Source organism: Corylus avellana, chromosome ca10 (genome assembly GCF_901000735.1).
Source record: "Corylus avellana chromosome ca10, CavTom2PMs-1.0".
Taxonomy (NCBI): Eukaryota; Viridiplantae; Streptophyta; class Magnoliopsida; order Fagales; family Betulaceae; genus Corylus; species Corylus avellana.
The window spans coordinates 3,271,328-3,295,518 of NC_081550.1; the positions used below are offsets into that span (position 1 = coordinate 3,271,328).

Consider the following 24,191-nt stretch of genomic DNA (forward strand, 5'->3'; position numbering starts at 1 on the left):
GCGATTTTAAAAACACAATTTTTAAAAATGTAATTTTTAAAATCGCACTCACAAACGGACCCTTACTTTATTATTATTATTATTATTATTATTATTACTATTTTCTAATTAATTCCTTTTACTTTATGCTTTTAGTCCCAAACTTTGGTTGATTTGGTATAAAAGCGTTACAGTGACGTCTACGTAATGACAAGCGCGTTTCCATTGTTACCAAAGTTTTTTTAATTTTATTTTTTTCGTACAAGTCATTGTTTCCAAAGTTGACGACATATATGCCCCAACCACCAAGACAATGAGGAGTTTTCGAGGGGGTAGCTCAAGTTAAAATATATTGAAATATATTAGCATATATTGTAATTGATAAAATCAAATTAGAATTAACCCATATAGTTTTGTATTATTTCCTCATAATATCACAATATATTATAACTGCTTAATCAGTTGAGGACTACATCTCATGAAACAGAAGTCATTAGTTTGAATTCTCCTTCTATAGTATGAACATGTAAAAAAAAAAAAATTATAAAAATAAGGAAAAACTTTACAAAATTTCTCTAAACTTTCACGTATTTTGAAAGTACTCTCGGAGTTCAAAAAAACTCTCAATCAAGAATATCGAACTTTCAATTTATTTCAATTACCTCATTTTATTAAAATTTTTCGTTAAATTTTGTCACAATTTAAAAAATACAACTATTTTTTATTAAAAAAAAATTAAAAAATTGTAAAGATTCAAGCGTCTATTTCTTCTTCTTCTTATATATATATATAAACATCTTTACAATATTTTTGAAACATCTTTGCAAATTTTTTTTTTTAAAAAAAATAATGAGTATTTTGGGAATTTTGAAAATATTTAACGAAAACTACTAATAAAAATGGGCAATTTGAAAAAAAAAAAATTAAAGTTCAATATCCTTAAACCCCAACCTAACCCACCATGCCCGAATTGGTTATTACTTGAATTTTAAACTCACTTTAAGTTGTAGCTAGGGGTAGCAAGATTGGTGTTTATGGGTCAGATTTGAGTTATATTGGGAACTTAGTATAAAACTATATAAGTTACTTTAATCTGACTCATTTAATTAAATTGGTTAGACTTTTAACTCTAACTTTTAATTTTGTGTCGAGTTCATAGATCGAGTAAAAAATTGTCGACCCTAATTATAGTTATGTGTCCAGTTAGTGAGTGGTTTGCCACATGTAAAAAAAAGTTAATTGGTCCAATTACATTGCACCATGCGTATCATCTTCACATAATATCATTACTCGACAATCATTAAATAATTCCTAACTAATTTCTCATTTGGTCCTCTGACTCCACCTTAGCCTCGTTACATCACTAAAAACAAATTGCACTTGGTTCATCATTGAATCGAGGTATTTTTTGTCCCGCCTAATAGGCGTATATATTTGTAGCTATTGTCTTTTTCTTTTTTGACATGTCTATATAAAATGGGGAAGAGAATTTGAATTAAAGATCATCACTTCATTGGGCGTGGTCTCGAACTGATTAAATTATCCGTCAGAAACTATCGTTGTTGTTATCGTATCACCATTCTCCGCTTCTAACCGGGAATAAAATAAAATAAAATAAAATATTCGGTTAACTAAAGTAGAATTGAAAACTAATTTTACACCGTTAAACTTAAAAAAGTAGAAAGATTAATTTATCCCTTTTGACACCTCATTCAATACGCACATGAACAAATTTTATATTGAACCCTAAATTAAAAGGTCAAATAGACAATAGGACAGAGAAAGAAAGGTCGAAAGCAAACAACGTGTCGCCATTAGATAATCCCACGGGGTGACATGTCACCACACAGCAGCCCCAACAAATTTGGCAAAAACGACTTTTTACAAACTGATAAAATATTTATGCAGAGAAAACATAAAGAAAAAAAAAAAGAAAAAAGAAAAAGGTTTTTTTTTCTTTTAATTAATTAATTTTAATTTTTATAAATAAATATTGGTAGGGCCTTCGATCCCTCAAAAGAAGGCCTCCCTCCTCAACCCCCAACCAGTACCACACCAGTCCTTCCTTTCGTCTTTGGAATCAGAATATTTCTCTTATATTCTTCTGGCATCTCTTTCCCTCCACAACTCTCTCTCTCTCTCTCTCTCTCTTTTTATTTTTTATTTTTTTGGTGTTGTTTTTATCTTCTATAAAAGGATTCTTTCTCTCTTTTCGGTTGGTGTTAGCTTAAACGAAATCAATTAGCACCATGAGTTCTTCAGTCGTCGAGATCAACGGTGAACTGATAGTCAACGGTCTTCACGGGCTATCCATCCAAGACCAGGTACGGTTCTTTTTCGTCGTTCTTGGTTCTTTCGATCGGTGTTTGAGATTGGGCGATTTTCAGAAGCGGATCTAGTTTAATTGTGTTTTATTGAGATTTTTTTTTTTTTTTAATTTTTGGAAAAAAAATGTTCCGTTCGTTTTTATGGATCGGTGTTGGTTGCGGAGAAAGCTTAGGAAAAGAAAATGAAAGAAAGGAGGGAATTCTGAATGGTGTGGTGTTTGTTGGTTTGGTCCTAAACTCGGTAAAACTAGGCGGAAGCTTTTTTAATTCTTGCATTTTCTCGTAAACCAAACGGCGTGAAAGTGAGGACATGCATTCTTTGACCGTGTCTAATGCTTGCATTTGTTTGAGGTAGAAAGTTCAAATCATTTTCTTTGGCTTAGTTGAGTTGTTTCTCGAGGCTGAAATGATAGACAGTCGAAGATTGGAAGTTTTTAGTTGCGTCCTTTGTTTTCCTGTATTTTCTCAGTAACCGAACAGTAGTTTAGCAGCACATTCTAGTCATTGAAGAAACTTGGAATGCAAACAAAATATTCAATTACGATCTTTAGATGGAACTTTGAGTGATTGTTGTGGGTTTGGGAATTACAGGGTGACATGCAAAGTAAATCAGAGATTGAGGAAAAGGGGTGTGGGAATCATGGTGGGATCTGTGCAATATGCTTGGATAAGATAGCGCTTCTGGAGACTGCTCTTGTAAAAGGTTGCGAGCATGCTTACTGGTATATCTAATCAATCTCTGTATCCATTTACCTTTACTATTCTGGAAATAATGTCGCATTGGTGATGCTACTTTTTGTGTGCCTTTGAAGTTATGATTATGGTTGTTTGCATGCATCTTGGAATTCTTTACTGGAATTGCAATTCTGCTTTAGTCATTTGGTTTTAGGTTTATTCTGATTTTCATTTGATTAGATCTCCTCTAAAAGGCTAATGCCATGAGTGCGGTTATTTAGCGATATTTATGGTGTTTTTGAGGGCAGTCATGGATAAGAATTTTGGTCTTCCATTCGCTGAAAGCTCAAGTCTGGTTAAATTTGATTGTTACAAATTAAAAGCATGTGATTTGTAAATGCTGGATTAGTAGTTTTGGCATGGCTACAGATTTTGAGGATGTTTGCAGGCAGATGGTTGTCATAGTTCTACACTTACCTTCATTTGTGCATTATCTATGCGTTAGATTTGTGTTTGTATGTTAAGAGTTAAACTGATGAAGAAATTATCAACTCTATACCTTATTTAACTAAAAAGAAGGGAGAGAAAAAGGTAGAGCAACATTACAATTGGTTTTGGGAGGCATTGCAATGAACAGTGGCTTAAGCACTCATATAAAACATGGATTCTTGTTGTGTTGATGCTATTTGTTATATTCGGAGTATTTATTAAGTTAGTCAAGAAATAGAAGGCTTTGTGAGGATACAGTTGATAGCCTATCATTAGTCACAGATTTTACATTGAACTAAATAAATATGTATTTGTGTATAACTTATGTATTTTCCTGAATGTTGGATGTCTATATTTGTGTATAACTTATGTGTTTTCCCGAATTGTGGTTAAATATATTAGCCTTCTGAACTTGATAAATACTTGTGTGTTTGTGTACACCATTGAAAGCTTGATGGCGTTTATTTAATTATTGATGACCATTGTAGTTAAGGGTGCTATGTAGAAATGACAATAAAGAGGTGATGTTGGTTTTAAAGTTAGTTACGTGCACTATAATGACATATTATATTCATATCTTTTTGGTTAATCAAAGTTATAAAAATCATGCAACAAAGATATTTATATGTGGTTGTTTCAAAATTTGACCATATTTATGCTTATTCTTCTAAATATTCTTTACATTGTTTTTTGAATACGTTTTCTCATTTTTATTTTTATTTTCTTTTTGTTTTGAGAATTTGTGATGCTTTGCATCTATGCTATGAGGCCTACAGTATTCCTTAAGTTGGAGAGTAATTAAAAACCTCATTGCTTTCGTATCGCCTATTGAGACATGGTTTAAAAATTGTATCGATCAGGTTGCTGGAATGTAATAAGAGGTATGTTAATTTTGATCTGTATTATGTGAGCTAGTATTAAATGAACATCTTGACCACTTGGTGCATTGTTATTCCAATATTTCCCGCACTCTCTTTCACTAAAATGTTTGGAAATTGTTTTTACCTGCATGATAGAGTCTACAACGTAGAAGAACTAAAATTTCTAAACTGTGTAAACAGTTCATGTTAGGAATATATATAATCATCATTAGATGCTATTGAATTTGAACATTTCTTACCTACTATATGCGCTAACACACAAGGTCCTGTTGTTCTTTGGAGGATTTTAACTACCTTCTTTCCTGGATATCTTAAATGGAAGAATGAAATGACTTAGGAATTATCCCGTATTGCTCTGTGTAAATTGATCCCTGAACATTACTGAATTCCAGTTAGGTTGATTTTGCGAAAATATTGAGTTTTAGTACTTATCCACTCACACACACACACACACAAGAGGGAAAAGAAAAAAAGGCCAAGAAAGGAAGAGTTTTAGTTTGTGAGAAAATTTAATCATGGGCATGGGACGTGGGAGAGTTTCTGAGGTACTGGAAACCTCATTTATTTGGATCTAATAAAAAGTATTGTACAATTTTGTCTTTTGTTGATTATATATAATAATATATTTTTATTGTTACCATATTCTGGGGGGGAACTCGTGTCAAGGCATAAGCTTTAGGTGTAAGCATGAGAAGTGGCAATTTTTTGGATTTAGTGAAAATAGAAATGGGAAGAAAAGAGAGAACAAAAATTGAAAACATGTAGAATAGGGAGGATTGTAAGAGAAAGTCTAATTGCCTACCTTTCATTAAGGATTGTTAGAGAAAGTCTATTCAAACATGTAGAATAGGGAGGTTGTATCTTAGTTTGACTTTTGTCTAAACTTAGTGTTGGATATAATTTCTTGGATGTCCAAAGTTTGGGTAAATTGAAAATGGTGATTTATAGAGTTCGGAGAAATTGAGAGGTGGATATGGATTTCAAGACCCATTGTTTGGCTTTTTTCCTTTATATAAAGAGTGAAGTTATTCTTCACACCAATTTTATCATACCTATTTCATACCGACTGATGTGGCATGGGTTGAATGACCACTTTAAAAAAAAAAAAAAAATTATACCTTCATTTAGCTCATGCCATGTCAACGGTGGGAAGTGAGTGTGATAGAATGGGTGTAAGTTTAGCATTACGCTTATATTAATCAGGGTTTTTGTGGCGATGGAAATAATTTTGGTTGTTCTATGCTTACTACATGAAGAATAAAATAGGACAGAAGCTTTGCAAATTACACTGTTATGTTGTCTTCAAGGAGTGGGATGCCATTCTAGTATTAATGGTGTTCTTTGTTGATTATTTGTTTCTTTGTAGCGTGACTTGCATCCTTCGATGGTCCACATATAATCAGCAGCCAACCTGCCCTCAGTGTAAAAATCCATTTGAGTTCCTCAACGTCCATCGTTCACTTGATGGCAGGTAGAGTTTTCAGACCCTTCTCTCTCTCTCTATATATATATATTATATATTCTCAATCCTGCATTATTAAGGAGAAAGAGACATGGTCATGCAATAATATTTACTGGGAGATGAGGGAGTTCTGTTTTCAGGAATGACACCTTTAAGAATTATAGTGGGGAAAATATAATCAAATGGTTGGAAATATAATGGTGGCAACAGAAATTTGATGAGAGATTTATGGTCGGTAAGGAAGAGAAGCTGAGAGCGGAATTAAGTGGGCGTACTGTTGCCAACTGTTTTGGGGGGTTATTTTTCTTTTGGATTAGTCTGGGATTGAATTAGTAATTTCAATTTCTGATGCGATTAGTGACACATATCTTTATGAACAGCATCAATGATTACATGTTTGAGGAGAGTGTCTGCCTACTTCTTAGAGCCACTTGGTTTAAACCTTTGATTGTGGAGGATCGGGACGACGTGTATGATGATTCTGAAGATTATTATCCATATGAGGACGAGGAAGATGATTTAGATGGAGATTACTTCAGTAGCTCGTCGACTCTTCGAATTGGTAATCGAAGGTGGGGAGACAATGGATATGTCAGGGCAGGACGCCAAGAAGCGAGGCCAGTTCATCGATCCAATTTCCAGGACTCTGGTGCTGGTTCTTCCCGAGAACCCAAGAAGGAGGCTGTGAAAGCTACAACAGGACGGCGGGCAAAGAGGGCACTTAAACGTGAAGCAGCCGATAAGGCGGCTGCAGCAAAGCACCAGGAGCGTCTAATTAGGTTGGGCAGGACATAGAGGCCTTCTCTGTAATTACGTGGGCTGGATGTCTCCTTGTACAGTGTTTCCTTGCTTTTAACTTCATGAAATAATGTACAATCACCTTGAAAAAAAAAAAAAAAAAAAAAAAAAGCTTTGTGAGATAATGACATGGTAGTTTGGAATTATTGATTGATGTAGGCATTCATGATTTAGATTTTTAATCCTATAACGTCTTAACAGTGCAGTTGTGATGAATATCTTCTTCTCCTGGCGTTGATATCCCTTTCTTCTTCACATCTTTGTCTTACTTGTGCATTTGAACGAATTTGGGTGCATGTGGGTTCAACAATTGTAGGCAAAGAATAACGAAAAGCTTCTGTTTTTCCGACTGCGAAATGATATGTGAGAAAATTAGGCTCCGTTTGTTGAGCTGAAACAATCTAAATCATAGAACATTCATCAAAACACAAAAAATAGAACCTAGAGAGTTGGTGTCAACACAGTTAAGTTGAAGTAGACAAAGAGTACCCAAAGAAAAGGACCTACTTGGTTGGAAAATGGGAGTATTTCACCCTCTAAGTCCACGCTGCCAGCTAATCAAAATGGGGGTATTTCACCCTTTTCCATGCTACCACCTAATCTACTTACCTAACCTTCATTAAGAAAAATAATGATGCCGAAGTTAAGATGTTAACCATGCCAAATTGGTCATAAGTATTTGAATTTCTTCTGTCTCCGAGGTGGTCACCCACTCCTAAACAATTTATGGGATGGCAACATCCTTTTTTCTCATTCACACACACATATCTCTCTCTCTCTCTCTATATATATAGAGAAATGCTATATGCTTGACAGGTACTCACATTCCATCTACTAAGCCGAAGTTAAGATGTTAACCGTGCCAACCCACTACCAAACAATTTATGAGATGACAAAACTCTTTTTTCTCATTCACACACACATCTCTCTCTCTCTCTCTCTATATATATATATATAGAGAGAGAGAGAGAGAAATGTTATATACTTGACAAATACTCACATTCCATCTACTAAAGCTGATGTGGCATGGTTTTCACTCATTTCTATCCACCAAATGCTATGGGGGACCACGGACATATATGAGGTATTGTAAGAATCTTAATCCAAGAAATGATTGGTATTAATATTTTGCCTATATTTCCTTCATATCATCTTACAAATCAACTATTAGATTTGTAGACTCAAATAAACTCCACATAAATTAATGATAGACCCCACAAATCTAATGGTTTAACCATTAAATTTGTAGGAGAATATTAAAATATATATAAATTATTGACAGTTTGACACCAATCATTTCCTGCTGAGGTCATTTTTAAGCGTTGCAATTCCCCTGAGGTATTACAGCAGCGAGTGTATGAAATGAAAGCACCTCATCATCATCCACTAGGCGTAACTTTATGATTTTCCAAAGAGTCGTGCAAAGGGCTCTCAGGAGGGAGGCAATGAGCCATGTCTAATGTCTAATCGATTTGCTCTTTCCCTTGCTAAACAAGACTCTTTTAACCATTTTGCCCTTACTTCTTTGATGAGAAATCCATTAACGTCTGAAGCATGCGTACTAATAAAGTTGGTACAATTATGGGTTAAAAAGTAGGCGACAAAATCCATTAACATTTCAGCATGCTTACTAATAAAGCTAGGACAATTCTCAAATCAATATCATTAAAGCAAAAAAAATTTTACTTTTAACCCCTTGAACTTCTAATTATTTAAAGTTTAAAAACTCTCAGTTTTGTGTATTAAATTTCTAATTTTTAGCTAATATGTTCGGTTTTTTCCCGTCAAACTTTTCAAAATAGCCATGCTTTTTTATAATAAAAATTGACAGATTCAAGCGTTGGTATTTTTGCAAATTTCATCAAAAATCTTAACTAACACTTAAATCTTTGTATTTTTTTTTTTAAATGGGTATTTTAGTAATTCTGACACTACGAAAAAATGTAACGGAAAGGTAGCATTGCAAACAATTAAAAATTTAATATATTAAATTGAAAATTTTTGAAAAAGGGAATTAAGTGAAATTTTCCAATAAGGACATACTCTCTATTGGATAATGTTGATAATCACCAAGACTAGATGTTTCTCCATTGGGTATTGCTTTCTTAAACTTCATTTTCGGGACAAAGAGAAAATGAAAATTGTAAGTGTTTTTTTTTTCAGTCTTCTCCGTGCATTTTTTTTCAAAAAGAAAATTGACATCATCCACCAAACTCATCATTATATTGACATGCTTAAACCCCATTGATCAAGAAAGTCAAGATGTGAGCGAGCAAGTTGGAACGTAGCCATCTTCATTTTTATAATTGAAGGTTAGGTGGTTACAATGGTTTGGACTCAAAGAGAGAAGCTCTTGCTTATTTAGTCCACCTTTGAGGGAACCACCCCACCAATATTTTACGGTTGAGATTTTGTTTTATTGAATCTGACGGTGTATGTTACCATGTCATGTCATCGTACATACATCATTAGATTTATAATGTCTAACTTGGTCAAGTTTTCCCTTTTTTTTTTTCATTGTATTTCCTTTTCTGACTAGCCTCATTTTACTATAAATAAGCTTGTAATCACCACTGAAGTATACCGTTCGAATCAATATACTTTTCTTTTGTTTATTCTAATATAATATCAGGGCCACTTTTTGTGGCATTGTCTTATTCTCGATACATCATACACATGACTTGATCTTTTACCAAATTGGCCAGAACTTTCAGAAATTTATTCTGCTTTTCAAAATGGGTCAAGCTTAATTTTTCAGACTCATAAATCATCTACACTATGAGGATAAATCTCACTCTTTTCATAAAATTAGTTCTAATTCTCTTTTGATAAAGGATAATGGGAGAAGAAATTCATGATTTTTCCAAAACCTATACCTAAAATTCTCATCAATTTGCTTTGAAGAAAATGTGTAAAAGAGGATGCAAAAGGGTTAATTGGAGAATATAACATTGATTGGCATGTGCCCCATTACTGACCTTTTACTTCTGTCAGGTCCTTGCAATTGCAGCTGTTCCCCATTGAGATTGTAATTTTATTTTTCTTTTATTTATTTATTTATATGAATGGTTAAGAATTATCATTTTAAATATTGACCTTCCAAGTATGTCTAAACACAATCTCCACTGGTATCTCACAAATGGGTCCCATGTGCTTGGTCCATCAAGTTCAACTCCACAGTTGCATAATTTGAATTTGTCTATGGCTTATATGACTTTTACCGTGAATGATATTATTGGCATTGTGGTTGTCAAATTACCAATTTCTTCAAAGATTTATCTCTATATAGACAGGTATCTCTGTGGATAGAGATAAAGATAGGGATCCATCATCTAGATCTTGATTCACTATTTTCATTTTTTTCCTTTATGAGTAAGAAGAAAGAAATAAGACGCACCCACTAAAACTAAAAATGATTGATTTAATAATTTAATTAATATTTTAACATACTTATTCAAACTCTTCCCTAATAAATGAGACTCAATGCGTAAAATATTTAATTAAAATTAGAGGAGAACAATAGAAACAAGGTTTGCAAGCAGATGCTAAGCAAGGGGTACTTGGCTTATAGAGTATTCCTTCCTAAAAGAACTTGGGTTCTACTCTAAAAATGGATCAAACATACCAAAATAGCTGGTTATTATGTTGAGTGGAAACCAAATTCAATTACAAGATTCAAGTCATATAAAATGGTGAGCCATGGCTCCCTCTTTTCTTTATTCAAGTATAAATCATGTAGCAGATTAAGTTGTTGGTCAAGGGCGAAGGACAGAGTTCCTCATATTTTGTCACTTCCTTCCAATAGTAACTAGAGAGAGAGAGAGAGAGAGTTGTAGGTGAAGGGAAGAGGATAGGTTCCTCATATTTTCCCACTTCCTTCCAATATTAACTTGTTCGTTTCCCACATGCTCTTTTGGAAATGTTGAGACACTTTCTTGCATTAAAGCCTGAGAGAGAGAGAGAGAGATGATCTTGTCTTAAAGCTTTGGGGAGCATCTGTGAGAGAGAGAGAGAGATGGGTGAGGAGAGTGATAATGAAGATAGGGTAAAGTGGGACCTCCAATACCCTCAGTGGAGCAAAGAAGTCATTAGAAGTGGAAGCTGCAATGTCAAGCAAAGCAAGCCCCGAAAATCTCTCTATCCCTCACCCACCCCCTTCAAAAAAATAAAAATAAAGAAGGAACACAAAAGTGACATAAAGACAACAATAACATCATCATCCTCCATAACAAAATCATCATAATCATCATCAGCTTTGATTTTCTTCATTCTCTCGTCCCTTCACTCCCACCAACTACCACACCCACCTCTTCTACTTGCTCAAAAGCAATTAAGCTCCTTCCTTCCACCGTAAGTCTCTCTCTCTCTCTCTCTCTCTCTCTCTCTAATCTTTCAGTTCTTTCCATGCTTTTGCTTGATTTTTCATAGATTATTCTTGTCAAAATTCTTCAAGAACCTACAAGTTTGGAGGATACTGGAGCAGGGCTTCCAATGTCTTGCTGTCAATCACTCTGGTAGTAAGATACTCTGGTCTTGTTCTGTTTTGTTTCATCTCTCTCTCTCAAAATTTTCCTGTGTTCAATCTTTCCCTTGAATTCATGTACTGAAACTTTGGTTCTCACAGCATATCTAAAGGAAACAGAATTAGAAACAAACTGTATATATGTGTTTGTATTGATTAATCAGTTTCTACATCAACTCTGTTTCTGTTCTGTTTTCACCTTCTGGGATCTTTCTCGCAAATCAAACAGAAGATAGCAAAATTATAATCCACCCATTGAATGCTATATTCCGATGGATTCATTCAATCAAACCACTGGTTTCCGCTACAATCCAAGCTCAAACGTAATGAGCCATCATGAAGATGGTGATTCCGAGTTTTCGGGGATTCTTGACATATATGTTCATCATGCTAGGAACATTCACAATATATGTATTTATGAAAACCAAGATGTCTATGCAAAGTTTTCTCTTACTTATAATCCAGACGACACTCTCACAACTAGAGTCATCAATGGAGGCGGCAAAAACCCGGAATTCAACGAGAACTTGAGAATGAAAATCACCCAAGTTGATGCAGTCCTAAAATGTGAGATTTGGATGCTCAGCAGAGTTAGAAACTACATGGAAGATCAGCTTCTGGGATTTGCTCTGGTCCCAATTTCACAAGTTGCTGGCAAAGGAAAGGTGACACAAGACTATAGCCTCTCTTCCACTGATCTTATCCACTCCCCTGCTGGAACTGTCCAATTGTCTCTTTCTTTAGACACTTCCCTGCCAGACAATTCCTCTCCCAATTCGTTACCTGAGTCGGCTACCAATTCATCAATCTCTTCAGAAGTTGTGTTGCTTGATCGAAAAATCTCAGAAGTTATCTTAGACCCAGTAGAGTACTCGAGAATCGAATTCCCTGACATTAATGTTGTCAAAGAGACTCAACAAATGGTGTCCGAGTATTTCGACTTGGCGGGGCAAGTTTCTGCTTCTGGGGCTAATTCCGGGGGATTCGTTTCATTTCTCCATCTTGGTTCTTCTCCTCAGTTTGTTGATGACCACGAAATGACCGGGAATTCGTCCGAGGAAAATGGAAGCATACACAATTCTGGCTTCTTAAGTTCCACTACAAGCAGCTTAAGCGATGACAGAAACTCTGCTGATTCAATGGAGAAAAAGAGTCGTTTATGCGGCGAGCCATCGAATTCTGTCAACATCTCAATCACTACTGAGGTTAACCAGAGCTCCTGTACTTGCCCAGACACTCCAACTTCAAAGAAGGGGACTGAAATCAGAGATGAAAAGGAGTCAAATTTCACAAGCAAAGAGGAGGAGAGCAAGAAGGATAGGAATATGGGTGGTTCTGCAAAATTTGGTCAAGTATTTTCAGCTCCACTTGGGAACTTCAATCTTGAGGCAGAGCAGTCTGCGATGCAGCAGCAAATAGTGGACATGTACATGAGAAGCATGCAGCAGTTTACTGAGTCTTTGGCAAAGATGAAGCTTCCAATGGATCTCGATAAACCTGAAAGTGAAGACCATGGAAATGTGATTCAAAACCACTCCAACAAGTTAGAAGCTGACAAGAAGAAAAAGGAAGGATCCCGGGTGTTCTATGGCAGCCGGGCCTTCTTCTGATCTCTAAAATGATGTTGCATATCTGACAGGGAGTTTGTTCTATAGCTGGATATGGAGTTTAATTTATGGTAACTTTGGCTTTCTCTCGGCTTTCTTATGTGATATTTATGTCAGATGTCAGTTTTTTTCTACTCTTATTAACCTCTTTAATTCCCATCTTAATGAGGCTATTTTCTTGAAATTTAGTGGCAATATATTCCATTAACTTGAATAACTCGACTTTAGCCGCATGTAATTGAGTCTAGAGCATATGGAAATATGATTATCATTTGTGGTATACTTTGTTTGCGTGGTTAAAATTCTTTGCTTTTAAAGCACTGAGGAAGCAGTTGATCAGGGATTCAGTGCAATAGGTGTTGCCCTATTGAACGACAGCTTCACTTGTTCGGACAAGAGGTTGGACATGAGAGGTTGGACATGTGTGATTTACAGGAAACTTGCTCTAGCTATTTTAGATTTGCATACCTAACCAGGATATTGTTGTTACTCTGCTTGCAATTACTCTGTTGAGCAGATGAGATTGTTTCATCTCCATTTTGCTTTGAATTGCACACAACTTTATTTTCATCAATTTGCTTTGAATTATACACATGAATCCATCGACCGGCGTCATCTCTCTAACAACTCCATGCTCTTACATGGGTTGTCCTATTGCATCCGGGAGCGAAACCACCCTAGCCTTAAGGGTTTTGGCCCCTCCAAATATTTAAAAATGTCAACAAAAAAAAGCTGAAATTATTTTTCTAGTTCCGCCCCCATTGCAAAGATTGAAATCCGAAAGCTACTGTTACTAGTGCAGTAGTGAACAATGGCCAACATAGTGATGGTGAAACCTAATATTCTAAGCTTACATATCCTGTCAGCAACAGTATGTATTATTGTTGTCAAGTATAGTGAGAAAATGTGATAAGCAGTGAGATACCTAGTCAACTACCTAGCTAGGTACCATGTTATAAACCACAAACAGACTGTCATTGGAACTACATTGGGGATAAAGAGTACGAGAAAATTTATAAATGCTATTCATTGTCATTTGTCGCCTAAAGAAAAGCAGCAAGCATTGGATCTCTCTCAATTGCCAACATGGGGGAGACAAGAGATAATGTAGAGATCTGGGAGGCTAAAGAGTTGGTGGTGGTGGCGGCTCCAAAAGGATGGGGGCGTGCGAAGATTGAAGGGCAGTGGCTGAGCTGAAACTTTTTTTTTTTTTTTTTTTTAAAGAAATGTTGAAGGTGTTACGGGTGTTCTTCATATTTTTTGTGGGGTTAGAGGGGACTTTTTAAATTTTTTGGGAGCTCATGAGATTTTTCAAACTTTTGGGGAGATATTTTAAATTTTTGGAGATCTAGATTTTTAAGAGAACTAAAGTAAGGGAAAGATTAAGAGAGATTTTGTTTTTATTTATTTATTTATTTTTCACTTTTATTTTTTCTAAAGAATTAATGAAGTTTTCTTATGTTCTTAAGTGCATCATAGTCCTCCCCCCCTCGGATTAAGATCCCATAGAATTTTTTTTAAATTTAAGATTTTCAAATTCATAAATAGCAGTCATTCATTTCATCTAAGAGTCTAAAATAAACCATGTTTAACATTTAATGAGGAAACATGGCTTATTAAATCCTTGAGAGTAGCTTCCTCATTAAATGCTAAAACATGGCTTATTTTAAATGTTTAGATGAAATAAGCGACTGAAATTTATGAATTTGAAAATCTCAAATTTTAAAAAAATTTTAGAGAATCTCAATCATTTCCTCTCACACAAGTGAAAGAGTAATTCTAAGTGGTTTACTTGTGTCCTACTTTGTCCTACTAAGAATGAACTTGGAAGAGGAAAAAAACAAACACTCCTAGACCAGCTACCATGCTAGAGGATCACCCCCTTCCACATGACATCACTGCCACCAGTCTTCTTGGACTGGATTATCTTTCATTGCCTTTTCCTTTATCGTATCTTGCTTGGAGTTTTGGAGGTCAAATGCATATTCATCTATCCACTTGAATCATCCATGTGCCTCCTCTTCACCTTCACCATCTTCTGTTTCTGTTGTATATAATACCGCTTAGCCTCTCTAGTTTTCTCGAAAACTAGTCAGGAATTAAGTATTTTAGGGTTCTCTAATTAACACTCCCAGGCCTTAGTTTAACTAGGGGCATTTTCGCTCGACCTTCTCTTACAAGGTCTCCCTTTGAAGTAGTGAGGTGTTAGACGTCTGTATAAATTGAGGGTCCGTTTGATAAACGGTTTTGACATGATTTTAGCACAACACTATTTATCCCACTTTTTTTATTTTTTCAACATTCTCTTACTTTTTTTTTTTTTTTCACATAAATCAATTTTTACTACAGTATCGAACCGAAATCAAAACAAAATCGTTTACCAAACGAATCTTGAGTTTCTCTGATGATTTGCTTGTATTTAATTTTACATTTTTTTGGTTTTTGTCATCTATAGTATGTTTTCTTTGTTGTATCTACCAAAAAAAAAAAAAAACTATTGGAAGAAGAAGAACAAATTTATCATGTTAGATTCACTAACATCTGAAATTAAACAAATCAGATAATTAGAATGATCTAATTTTCTCAATTTTATCATTCAATAATAAGAACATTGGGAAATTTTCCCTTGTTTTCTTTGCCCCCTCTTTTTCCTTTCTGTCCATCTTGAGATGAGAGCTTGAGATGTGAGTCATGTGACCCTACAAAACAGGAACTTTTGGGCCCTACTTCTGGATAGTCCGACTTTGAAGTGGATAGTATAAAGAAATTTTTTGACGGTTAGCAAATGACAAAATAATATTTATACCAAAAAAAGAAAGAAAAAAAAAATTATTTATACCTTAAGAAATGTTGTAAACTAATATGATAGTTTGTGTAGCGTATCTCATTAATTACTCAACAATAAGAAATATAGGTCCCTAAGAGATAGCTCAATTGGCTGGAATTACGCCTAATAAAGCGGATGTCATTAGTTCGAATCCCCCTCTCCCCTCTTGTGTAGATATGTAAAAAAAAACAATAAGAAACATAGTCACATTAGTTTTTTTTTAACAATTAAATATATTCTTCATTGATGAAGAAACACAAATAAACCCGGAGCAGTTTACTCCTTGATTACAATACCATAAATATAGTTTGAGATTTCTTCAAGCCAAACACTATCTATGACTATAACATATTTAATGACTTCTCTAACCAAATCATGAGCCGTTGAATTTACGTCCCTTTCAACAGACGCATTCGTTTTTTAATACCATCTACTATATGCCTAAATTTACTCCAATTTTTGTGCTTGGCTTTGACTACATTTACAATTTGCAAGGCATTTTCCTCCATGATGATATCATTGAAAGTTAGAAACTTAAAAACCCATCTCCCACACTATCACCTTAGTTTTCAACAAAATGTTCGAGGTAATATAATTTTTTTTTATTATAAATTCATGTGATATTTTATATTTTATAAAAATTAGTATTACTTAGACTGTCGTGTGACGCTCTACATTTTAGGGGTCTTATAAATTGTCCCTAAGTTTATAAACATAATAAATGTCAAAAATCTACAATTTAAAAATCACATGAACTACTATATTTATTTATAATATTCTAAAAGAACATTCACGGCCGTCATGATTTAAATTTGGATGGAAATATAATTGCATGAATTAATTAACAGCTATATTAATGTTCATCAAATTTGGTAGTAGTATAGTATAACTTTCCATATATATATATATATATATAAAATAATAAAAGTGGGTAATTTTTTTTTTTTTTTAAAAAAATAAATAAAATTGTTGTCGCCAGTGTAAACCAAACCAATGTGAGTTGAGCGCTCTCTGGCTCCTTATATGGGAATCAATTTTCTCTCACTGAATTCCTTCTGCTTTTGAACCCTCCGAGTGGACCCCACAGCTCAAAACCTGACCACCATAAGCCCCCTAAAACAACGCAGCGCTCAAACACTCTCTCTCTATCGCTCTCTCTCTATCTCTCTGTAGGCTCAGCAGCTGTAGCGTCCGAACAATGGCGGACTATGGCAGTGCAATCTCTCTCTCCCAGGGTCGAGACCTTTCCCACACCTCCGAAGACGACGACTCGGAGCACAGCCCTCGTAGCGTGCCCAATCTCTCAGCAGGAGCGACAAGGCCAGCAGGCTCATCGCCACCGTCCAAGCCCAAGAAAACCACGGCCATCTGCGAGTTTGGATCGACGCCTGAGGTTTCAAAGAAGCCCAGAGGCCGACCGCCCGGCTCCAAGAACAAGCCCAAGCCTCCCATTATCATCACAAAAGACAGCGACTCCGCCATGAAGCCAGTCGTCCTCGAGATCTCCGCCGGCTCCGATGTGGTCGAGACGGTCATACAGTTCGCGCGCAGGCGACACGTGGGCATCATTGTTCTCAGCGGGTCAGGGTCCGTTTCCAACGTGACTCTCCGACACCCCGTCTCCCACGCGCCGAGCCTTTCCCTGCATGGACCCTTTAGCCTCCTCTCTCTATCCGGATCATTTCAACAACAACAACAACCCTCTTCTTCTTCTCCTCCTCCTCCTGTTTCTTTTTCTTCTTCTTCTTCTTTTGGGATATGTCTTGCAGGGGCACAAGGGCAGGTGTTTGGAGGGATTGTTGCCGGGAAAGTTATCGCGGCGAGCCGGGTGGTGGTGGTGGCTGCCACGTATACGAGCCCGGCGTTTCATAGACTTCCGAGCGAAGCTGATGAAGCTGGTGAGGAAGCAAAGCCTAACATTGCTGCAAATGCAAGCGAGTGTTGCAGTACGAGCAGTAATGCCATGTGCATGCCTGTTTACAGCGTCGCTAGCCCTACCCCACTCAACTGCCAGATTTCCCCTGATGTTATGCCTTGGGGTCCCACCTCCCGCTCTCCTTACTGATCACTACAAGTCCAAGAAGGGAAAAAAATTATTAGTATAGAAGTATGCAAATTCAAACATCTATAAAGTTTGAGGATTTTTGGTAGCCTTTATGAAATGGTTTTTCCTTTAGATGTTTGTCTTATGAATCTAGATGTTTCTTAAAACTTTGGTTGTTGTTGTTGTTGTTGTTCCAAAGCTTCTCTATGTTTGTGTGTTGGACGGGTTTTGTTGTTTACTTTCTTGTTCGTAAAGTTTCTAGTGCTTTTTTTTTTTGTTTTCCTTCCTTCCTTCCTCCAAAGAGACAGGCTTGGACGGTGGTGGAGGGGCCTGTTCAAGGCTTCAAGCTACTGTTTACTGTTGGGTTTTGCAGCCACTGATTGTCAGTGTTCCTCAGAAACCGCATGCCATGGTCCTCACCCTCGGGAAGGGCCCATTTACCATCTCCAAAGCAACAACCATATATAATTTAAATTAAAATTAAAAAGAAAAAAAAAAAAAAAAAAACTGGGTTCATGAATCATGATTATATATATATATATATATAATGCGTGAACTCAGATGACTAGACTACACTAAATCTGGTAGCTTTATCATCACTGAGTTCTCTCTTCTTTTCAAATCTTTAATGATACAGTTTACAGAGTGTTTCATCTTTTTTGTTTGAGCATGGAGGAGGGACTTTTTTTTTTTTTTCTGCTCTCACGAAAGAGTCATATCCATACATATTATCATATGATATTTAATACGCCGCTAAGGCCGGTATACTCTCATTTGTTTCATTAAGAAGGCATGAAGAGAGTATGTCCAAATTCCAGTCAAAACACTCGGAACATACTTTGCTGTAAGACGTGACAATCACAGCAGTCCATCGAACCTCTGCTCTTTTATTTATTGGCTTTTTTGTCCTTTTTATCTATCTCACACACACACACACACACACATATATATATATATATATATATATATATATATATATGTGATAGAGAGAGAGAGAGATAGAGAGAGGGGTAACTTTGGGTGAAGAGGAAAATGATGAAAGAAACAGTACTAGTAGTGGTGAAAACCTGGGCAAGAACATGGTGATTGGGTTTGTGGAGGTGACTGGAGAAAGACTGCGACGGTGGGCGCACGCGAGGCCTGATAAATATGCAGAAGGCCAGGGCTTGGGAGTGCTCACTTGTCAACCTTCCATTGGCCGAATCATTTTCACGGGGGAATGCAAAGACAAACAGAGAAAACTCTAATAAAAGCTGCTTTGACTTCCTTTTTACCCCCCCCATTGTAAATTTGTAATTGCACCGGCTGGTCAAAGTTCGGACAAAGCTTTTCCTGGATTTCTATTTCCACGACAGATTTTGTCCTTAAAAGAGCTTGTTTTGCCGTACAAGGGTGGAAAAAGCAATAAATGTGTTGGGACTTGTAAGTAGGTAAATTTGTGACCATTTATTTTGTATTGTAGGCTTTTTTTGTTAACGTACGGGGGCCTAAACTGGCCCAACTGGGGACCCTCCTCAGGGCTAATTGTATCAGTAATAGGCCATGCTCTCTGTCTTGTGTAAGAGATTTCCTAGGGGTTTTATCATTTACGCTCTTTATTTACTGTTCTCCGTTTTTCCTAAGGGGAAAAATATTCACACCTAATTTTAAATTGTTTAAAAATTTTAAGTTAGTATAAAATAATAAAATTTAATTATTTATTGCTCACTTTTCGTGAGCACATACATGATATATTTAATTAAAATAAGAATAAATTGTTGAGTTAAGGTTCGAACTTATAACTTATTTTTTTGTTACTATGTTAAATTAGCACGCTTCTCAAATTTTAAACCAATATAAAAATCATCAATTTATTTAGCTTAACTATGCAAGTTCATAGATTACCTACCACTTGCAGGAACTAAGAGTTTTCAATTGATGTGTTACCATCTCATAAAATTCACTTGGAAACTGATTTTTGAAGAAAAAAATTGGTAAGTAGCAATTTTCTTCTTGAAATTAATAGTTAAGACTCTTTACAAGTTAGATATATCATCCATGCCGTGGAAGAGATGAGCTTAAGCTCAAGGGAGTTACCATTTTGCCTTTTGGGCTCTGTGCATCATGAAACTTAAAGCTAAAGCATTTGTCTATGTGACTATGTCTTCTTTCCTTCTAAATTAAAAGTCAACTATATTCCTATATGAAGCAAAGATACTCGTAAGTTTTATACTAGAGGGAATTATGCGCTTGATTTTATAAGCTCATGTAGGGGTAGTAATTTGGGTTAGTGTGTCGGGTTTGGGTCAATCTACTTGACCTTTTAACCCGTTAATGGTCAACTCTAATATGATTCATTTATCTAAGCAAATCAAATCTTTCCTTGACATGACCTACGGGTGATACGACACGACTTATTTAACTTGTTATTTTCTTTTTTTTAAAAAAAATCACAACTACAAAATCAAAAAAATCATCCAATCCAATAAATTGTTTTTTTTTTGGGCAAACAATGAAGATGAATGCTACACTTATACTCATTTCTTTACATAATTTTTCTATACTCATAGGTGGATCAAAATTTAATAAACTCATATTCGATGGTGGTTTTAAGAGTCACCTATGGCTAGGGGTGAAAAGACTGTTACGGTTAGTAGTTATTGGCTAAAACCGCTAACTGTAACCATTTAGGCGATTAGTAAAATCCACTAACCACCTCCGCTAACCGACTAGGTGGTTAACCAGCAGTTAACGGTTAATAACTACTAACCGATTTTGAAAGAAAAATTTTTAATTTTTTTTTTTAAAAAAAAGTTAACAAAACTTTTTAAAAAATCAAAATGACTTAGTTTTTATGGTAATATGATAATACCCTACTACATATATATATATATATATATATATATATATAAAGGCAATTAGCGGTTAGCAGTTAGTGGTTTATGGGCGGTTAATAACCACTCTCCTTTTCATCCCTACCTATGGGTATAGAAAAATTGTGTAAAAATATACAATCTTACCAAGAGCCGTACAAGGCGGTGACAAATGGCAATAAAATTCGGTCAAGAGTACTACTAGTAAAGGTACTAGAGAAAATCAGATAGGAGCCGTTGAAGATATTAAGCTTGGTTTCATTGCACAAACATCCAGGCCTTGATGACAAATTTCTAGTGTACTAGTTTTGAGTTCTCAGCCGTACGAGGACCTCCTCCTGTTAATTTATTATTATAGATCAATCTCTACTGTGACATTATCGTCTGAGTATCAATCGTTTCTCATTTTACCTCAACGACATAAAATATGTTCATTAAGATAGTTGAGAAATATCATTTTAATTTTTTAAAAGAAATAAAATAATCGTGTACCAAAATTCTTTTATAAAATAATATGGGGTGACCAAACCATCCCTTAGCCCTAGGGGAAGCAATAATCCCCAAAGCATTGGGGCTACTGGCCACCCTAGCCTGTGGTTTAGCCACTCCTAGGCCAATCCCAAAACATGGAAGTTGTCTCTCGGGCCCTAGGGGTGTTTCCACGGCCATCCCCAAAGACCAGTTAAAAAATGGGCCACCTCTACTTTTCCTGGGGTGGCTTGGCTACTCCTCAGGGCCATGGTGTGGCTTCTCGGCCAGGCCCCCAACTAGTCTTTGGGGATGGCCGACGCCACCCCCTATGGCCCCAGAGGGTGGCCGAAGCCACCCCATATTATTTTATAAATTTTTTTATTTTTTAATTATTTTTATTTTCTTTTTAAAAATTAAATGATATTTTATTATTTAATTTATAGTGGAACACGTGGCATTTTATAGTGTGTTGGATCAAAATGAACGGTTCAGATGGACAATTAGAGAATCTCCAATTATCCCCTCAATTGGAGGGGATCCGGATCCATTATTATATATGAAGGAGGGATCTGTATTTATGACTTTTAATTAGAAGCTTCTTGTGTATGATTTATTTAAAACCAGGAAACAGAATTTTCTTCAGGCAGTTTGTATGGTTTGCCTAACTTCTCTGGAGTGGTAATATATATATATATTAAAAAGTATCACCATATATATAATTGGATCAATTAGATGATACCCACTTTTTGTTTGGGTCAAATTTAATTTGTCAGACTACTTCATAGTTTGTCCAACTTCAAAGAGAAAACCCACACATTTAAAATGTGTCCCCGAATTACAGATCAGAAAACGTTACAACACAACCTTATTATAATATAAATAAATACATCATATTCACAAATTTAAAACAAATACAATTAAATTTTAAATCTAATTAAATCAAATATTAACCATTAAAACATGACCTAGGAACATTGATGAAAAACTTTAGTTCTCGCCCATTGCATTTCTCCATCATTGTCACTAGTCATTCACCTCTTATTTTTATGTACACTCAGCTTTCTTTCATGGGACTTTGTGCTCTTGTATTTGGTGATTTTGGGTCTATCTTAATTCCAAAAATTAGCTCAAAAGGTGAGACTTTTTTCCATACTTATAAACCGATCATCAGCCCTTTTCATAATCAATGTGAGATAATCCCAATAATCTCCTCACACATCGAGTCCTGGGTAAGAACAGAGACAACCCTCTTATCCCGTAGACTATTGGACCGAGACTTGTTGGTTGAATCAAGGCTCTAATACCAGTGTTAGGTGGTTTTGAGGCCTATTTCAACCCAAAAACTAGATCAAGAGATGAGATTTTTTCTCACACTTATAAACCGATCACCAGCCCTTTCCATAACAGCCCCAACATCTTGAATATAACTGGATCTTCTTCTATTTAATAATTGTTTGAATGAAGTAATACCTTAATGGGTTGCGGTTCTAAGCCTCTCTCTCCCCTATTCAATTCCGATAGTGATAGGATCCTCTCAAATATTGTAAGTAAATTGAAAATTAATTATTTTATAGTCAATATATATTTTGTTTTATTTATGCACATATTCAACATGTGGCAATACATACACCACTAAATATGTAAAATCTCATATTGACCATAAAATTAAGCACATTGTCATTATTATAAGCTTTTAATTTTTTTTTTTTTTTTTTTTTTTTTTTTTTTAAAAAGGTCATACTAAAATTTTCTTGAACAGGTCATTTTGGAGTGAGCTGGATCTATGTACAGATCGACATGAAAATATCTCTATTCATGAATCATGGAGAAGGTTCCTTCTATTTCTCTATCATCACCACTCCCCATAGAGGCTTAGAGCTCTACTTCTTTAATCGTTTATTGTTAAGTTTATTTCAAAATTTAAGGCATAAATATTGAAAGGTTTGAAAAGAGATGGTATATTGCAAAATTAGATTTGTCAATTTTTTCTCATTAGTACATATCTTATCCATTAGTAAATGGTATTAATTATTACTTAATTAAACATCAGGTCTTTTAATAATGGTTTTATCTAAATTTAAAAAACAATTACACATAACTCCCAAATTAACATTCCTTTTATAGTTTTTAAATTGAAAATAGACGAAAAGTTATGCAAGTAATTTAAAAAATATATAATTTTTGACTTTATATATAGCTAAATTACTCCTTACTTCTCTTGTTTTGAACATTTGAAATCAAAACTTTATATATATAAGCAAATTTCCATCTATTTTAATATTAGAAAACAAATTGAACATTAAAGAAAGTTGGTGTGTGGTGGAATTTTCCCTCACCAACTTTTGTTTGTAGAGAAGATTCTTATCTCTAGTATATGACTTGATCAAAAAGTAGTGGTGAAAAGAGCTTCAAATGTCTTCTTAGAGTCTTAATCACTGATCCTCTCAAAGCTCACTGAGATCGACCTAATCTGACCTAAATTGAAATAACATACAAAAAAAAGAAGAAGAAGAAATGGAGGTCCCCAAGAGAAGCTTTGAAAGCTCTGCTTGGTGCATATATATATATATAGCATAATCCAAGCCATTACTGATCACATGAAGTTTCCTCAGTTACTTATCCTCCTATTTTCGCTTCTTTTTTTTTTTTTTTTGAGAGAGAGGAAATTCTACAAAGGACAAAGGTGGACAAATTAAGAGCGACCTTAAACAACAACACTGAAAAAAAAAGAAAAGAAAGAAAGCAAAAACCAAGTTAAGCAATATTATTCAACAAGAAAGATCTAGAGCACTACTCAAAATGCAACTTGGAGGATTCGATGAGCAGTGGTCTTCAGCTTTTCAGGCGGGTTTCTGAGCGGGTGGCTTCTTTGGTGTATCCTGGCAATGGGTGCCGGAGTACTGTTCTTGATTAGCTTTGAGAGGATCTGTGGACCTTTGTGTACTGACGCTGGCACCTGCACCAGTGCTGGCGCCATGACCTCCTGTAAGAGCGCCTGCAGTGGCCTGACCCACGTCAGAAGGCTTTGCTGGCTCGTTGCCGGCTAGTAGCTCCGGCGGGAGCACCAGAGAGGCTTGTCGTCGATGACGGGACATGGGTTTTTGCTTGTTTTGGAGAGAGAGATCGAGAAAGAGAGAGAGAGGGGGGGTTGAAGGCAGTGAATGCTATGGGGTTTAGTGAATTTATTATGAAGTGATGATGCCCATACTTATAGTAGTGTTGCGTGGTAAAAGAATATACAGTAAACACAAGCGTAC

At 35.5% G+C, this 24,191-nt stretch overlaps 3 protein-coding genes across 4 annotated transcripts; all 3 read left to right on the forward strand.

Annotated features, from left to right (window-relative positions):
- Positions 1–1,991: 1,991 nt before the first annotated feature.
- Positions 1,992–6,827, forward strand: LOC132164235 (uncharacterized). The gene is made up of 4 exons (XM_059574701.1): positions 1,992–2,303; positions 2,898–3,028; positions 5,718–5,822; positions 6,194–6,827. The coding sequence occupies exons 1-4, from the start codon at positions 2,229–2,231 to the stop codon at positions 6,606–6,608; spliced, it is 726 nt and encodes a 241-aa protein (XP_059430684.1). The 5' UTR covers positions 1,992–2,228; the 3' UTR covers positions 6,609–6,827.
- Positions 6,828–10,644: 3,817 nt separating this feature from the next.
- Positions 10,645–12,878, forward strand: LOC132164438 (uncharacterized). Of its 2 annotated transcripts, none has more exons than XM_059574952.1 (2): positions 10,645–10,961; positions 11,040–12,878. In XM_059574952.1, exon 2 carries the CDS (start codon positions 11,406–11,408, stop codon positions 12,741–12,743), a length of 1,338 nt encoding a protein of 445 aa, XP_059430935.1. In that variant the 5' UTR covers positions 10,645–10,961; positions 11,040–11,405; the 3' UTR covers positions 12,744–12,878. The 2 variants fall into 2 exon arrangements, with proteins under 2 accessions (XP_059430935.1, XP_059430934.1); XM_059574951.1 differs by having other exon boundaries at positions 11,065–12,878.
- A 3,767-nt stretch (positions 12,879–16,645) lies between these two features.
- Positions 16,646–17,743, forward strand: LOC132164508 (AT-hook motif nuclear-localized protein 28-like). The gene has a single exon (XM_059575028.1). It carries the CDS (start codon positions 16,766–16,768, stop codon positions 17,630–17,632), a length of 867 nt encoding a protein of 288 aa, XP_059431011.1. The 5' UTR covers positions 16,646–16,765; the 3' UTR covers positions 17,633–17,743.
- The last annotated feature ends 6,448 nt before the right edge of the window (positions 17,744–24,191 follow it).